A 4,210-nucleotide genomic window follows, 5' to 3' on the forward strand; every position below is an offset into this window, starting at 1 on the left:
CAACATGGTGAAACCCCGTCTCTACTAAAAATACAAAACATTAGCTGGGCATGGTGGTGCGTGCCTGTAATCCCAGCTACTCAGGAGGCTGAGGCAGGAGAATTGCCTGAACCCAGGAGGTAGAGGTTGCGGTGAGCCGAGATCGCGCCATTGCACTCCAGCCTGGGTAACAAGAGTGAAACTCCATCTCAAAAAAAAAAAAAAAATTCAGGTTCTAGGTGCAGATTATTGCAAAGAGGTTTTTCTTTTTCTTTTATCTTTTCTCTCTTTTTTTGGAAACAGAGTGTTTGTCACTCATGATGGAGTGCAATGACATGGTCTTGGCTCACTGCAACCTCCACCTTTTAGGTTCGAGTGATTCTCCAGCCTCAGCCTCTCAAGTAGCTAGGATTACAGGTACTCGTCACCAGGCTTAATTTTTGTATTTTTAGTAGAGAAGGGGTTTCGCCATGTTGGCCAGGCTGGTCTCCAACTCTCAATCTCAAGTGATTCGCTTGTCTCTGCCTCCCAAAGTTCTGGGATTACAGGTGTGAGCCACCTCGCCCAGCCCTTTCTTCCTTTCTTTTTGTGAGACGGAGTCTCACCCTGTCACCCAGGCTGGAGTGCAATGGCGCGATCTCGGCTCACCGCAACCTCCGCCTCCTGAGTTCAAGCAATTCTCCCCTCAGCCTCCTGAGTAGCTGGGATTACAGGTGTACTACCATGCCCAGCTAATTTTTTATATCTTTAGTAAAGACGGGATTTCACCATGCTGGCCAGGCTGGTCTTTAACTCCTGACCTCGTGATCTGCCTGCCTCGGCCTCCCAAAGTGCTGGAATTACAGGCGTGAGCCACCACGCCCAGCCCTTTCTTCCTTTCCTAAAGACAAGTCAAGTGCAGTAGTGAGAAGGGGGGAAAGAGTAGAACAAGGAGTTTGATCTGTAACTGTGAACAATCAATCGAGATAAGTCACCATCTTGGGACCAGCCACAAACAGGGTTTTCAAAGACACAAATGCCTGCAGGGACGTTTGGAGGCTGGAGGGCACAACTCAAGATTCCCAACTTCCAAAGTTTCCCCTAGGGGGCGCCATCACCAAAATCCACTAAAGTAAAACTATTCATATTTGTTGAGCACTTTATAGCAGTCTGGTATGCATGATCTTAAAAAAAAAAAAAAGTCCGGCCGGGCGCGGTGGCTCATGCCTGTAATCCCAGCACTTTGGGAGGCCAAGGCGGGCGGGTCAAGAGATCGAGACCATCCTGGCCAACATGGTGAAACCCCGTCTCTACTAAAAAAATACAAAAATTAGCTGGTCGTGGTGGTGTGCGCCTGTAGTCCCAGCTACTCAGGAGGCTGAGGCAGGAGAATTGCTTGAACTTGGGAGGCGGAGGTTGCAGTGAGCTGAAATGAGCCATTGTACTCCAGCCTGGTGCCTGGTGACAGATCAAAACTGTCTCAAAAAAAAAAAAAAAAAAAATCTACAGCCAGGCACACTGGCTCATCCCTGCAATCCCAACACTTTGGGAAGCCAAGAGCCCAGGAGTTCGAGCCCAGCCTGGCTCACTTGAGCCCAGGAATTCGAGACCAGCCTGGCAACATAATGAGACCCTGTCTCTACAAAAAATAAAAAATTAGCTGGGTGTGGTGGTGTGTGGCTGTAGTCCCAGCAACTTGGGAGGCTGAAGCAGGAGGATCGTTGGAACCCAAAAGGTTGATGCTACAATGAGCTGTGATCACACCACTGTACACCAGTCTGAGTGACCAAGTGAGAGCCTGTCTCAAAAACAAGGCACAGAGGCTGGGGCAGTGGCTCATGCCTGCAATTCCAGCAGTTTGGGAGGGTGAGGCAGGCGGATCTCTTGAGGTCAGGAGTTCAAGACCAGTCTGCCCAACTTTGTGAAATCCATCTCTATTAAAATACAAAAATTAGCTGGGCGTGGTGGCACATGCCTGTAATCCCAGCTACTCGGAAAGCTGAAGGAGAATTACTTGAACCTGTGAGGCAGAGGTTGCAGTGAGCGGAGATTGGGCCATTGCACTCCAGTCTGAGCAAGAGAGTGAGACTCCATCTCAAAAACAAAAAAACAAAAACAAAAACAAAAAAAACCACGGAGTTCTTTTCACAAATGAGGAAAGTGAGGCTCAGAGAGGGACAGGGACTCACCCAGTGTTACACAGCCAGTCTTGGATTCAAACTTGAGAGTATGTAATACTTTCTAATAATCAGGACCTCCCAGAGCTGCCCAAACTTCTGGCCCTGACTCTCTAGAGGCCTGTGCGGAGGAGGAGGAAGGGCTCATGTTACAAGGTCCCCAACTCCTGGACTTCAGCGTGGATGAGGTGGCCGAGCAGCTGACCCTCATGGACTTGGTGAGGACCCCGGACTGGGTAGGGATGGGCCACAGTGAGGGGACAGGTTCTGCTGAGCACCAATCCCACCCCCACCTCCTGGCCCAGGAGCTCTTCTCGAAGGTCAGGCCCTACGAATGCCTGGGCTCAGTGTGGTCGCAGCGGGACCGGCCGGGGGCTGCAGGCGCCTCCCCCACTGTGCGCGCCACCGTGGCCCAGTTCAACACGGTGACTGGCTGCGTGCTGGGCTCGGTGCTCGAAGCGCCGGGCCTGGCGGCCCCGCAGAGGGCTCAGCGGCTGGAGAAGTGGATCCGCATCGCCCAGGTATGTTGGGGGCGCGGGGAGGGGCAAGGGGAAGCAGTGAGGGCTCGGGAGAGAGTAGGGGCGTGTCTAGGCGAGCGAGGGAAGCGGGTGGAAAGTTGATACCTAGGGTGAGACTTGGGTTCAGGGAAGAGGGAGGGGTCTGGGTCCTGCCGAGAGGTTGAGGCAAGGCTAGGTCCCAGGGGACCTGGGAGAGGTAAGGAGCCCCAATCGGAGAAGTCAAGGTGGGAGGTAGGGGCTGAAGGGGCGGCTGGGAGAGGGGCTGGGCCCGAGGGAGGAGGGAGGAAGGGGCTACTTGGGAATGAGTGGGGAGTCTTGGTCGCTTGTCAGACGTGTGACAAGACCCAGGGGTCCGACCTGGCACCACAAGTCACAGGATCAGGCCTGGCGCAGTGACTCACGCCTGTAATCTCAACACTTTGGGGAGAGGGAGGATCGCTTGAGCCCTAGAGTTTGAGACCAGCCTAGGCAACATATCGAGACCCCTGTCTCTTTAAAAAAAAAAAAAAAAAAGGTAAAAATTAGCCTTACAAGAAAAATTAGCTGGTCGTGGGGATGTGCGCCTATAATCCCAGCTACTCGGGAGGCCAAGGCAGGATAATCGCCTGAACCCGGGAGTCGGAGGTTGCAGTGAGTGGAGATCACGTCACTGCATTCCAGCCTGGGGGATAGAGCAAGACTCTATCACAAAAAAGAAAAAAAAAATTAGCCGTGCTTGGTGGCAAGTGCCTGTAGTTCCAGCTACTGAGGCAGGAGGCTGAGGCAGGTGGATCACTAAAGCCCAGGAGTTCCAGGCTGCAAGTGAGCTGTGATGGATCAAGCCACTGCACTCCAGCCTGGGCCACAGACCCTACCTTTTTTTTTTTTTTTTGAGATGGAGTTTCACTCTTGTTGCCCAGGCTGGAGTTCAATGGTGCCATCCCAGCTCACCAAAACCTCCCAGGTTCAAGTGATTTTCCTGCCTCAGCCTCTCGAGTAGCTGGGATTACAGGCATGTGCCACCACACTCGACTTTGTGTTTTTAGTAGAGATGGGGTTTCTCCATGCTGGTCAGGCTGGTCTCAAACTCCCAATCTCAGGTGATCCGCCTGCCTCAGTCTCCCAAAGTGCTAGGATTACAGGCGCGAGCCACCACGCCTGGCCTAAACCATCTTTTTCAATGGGTTAATGCTTTGGCATGTCCCACTAGGACACATGATGAGGTTGTCCCATGTCTTTGCCTGTCCTAGCATCACAATGGATGTCACAGTGCTGTCATACGGTAACCAGTATCAGCTAATGCAGGGGAGGGCACTGGTGAGGCAAAGACAGCAACACAGATATTCCAAACTTGTGAACACTTGCAACTTGCAAACAAAACAAAGGCCAGACTTTCGTGGTCCTTACATTCTTTTTTATTTTTATTTTTTTTATTCTTCCTAACATATTCTATCATACACGGTCCTTACATTCCAAAATAATTTGTGTTTATGAACAAAATATTCAGGTTCACCTGCCGGGCGCGGTGGCTCACGCCTGTAATCCCAGCACTTTGGGAGGCCAAGGCGGGTGGATCAC

At 51.8% G+C, this 4,210-nt stretch overlaps 1 protein-coding gene across 1 annotated transcript in view; it reads left to right on the plus strand.

The window, feature by feature from the left end:
• Positions 1–4,210, plus strand: part of RGL3 (ral guanine nucleotide dissociation stimulator like 3) — a 21,180-nt gene that overhangs the window by 6,742 nt on the left and 10,228 nt on the right. Inside the window, exons 4-5 of the mRNA XM_037727518.1 lie at positions 2,211–2,353; positions 2,441–2,656. Coding sequence (XP_037583446.1) covers positions 2,211–2,353; positions 2,441–2,656 — 359 coding nt within the window. The remainder of the gene's footprint in view (positions 1–2,210; positions 2,354–2,440; positions 2,657–4,210) is intronic.

The sequence above is a fragment of the Cebus imitator genome, unplaced genomic scaffold, assembly GCF_001604975.1.
Source record: "Cebus imitator isolate Cc_AM_T3 unplaced genomic scaffold, Cebus_imitator-1.0 Scaffold234, whole genome shotgun sequence".
In the NCBI taxonomy this organism is placed as follows: Eukaryota; Metazoa; Chordata; class Mammalia; order Primates; family Cebidae; genus Cebus; species Cebus imitator.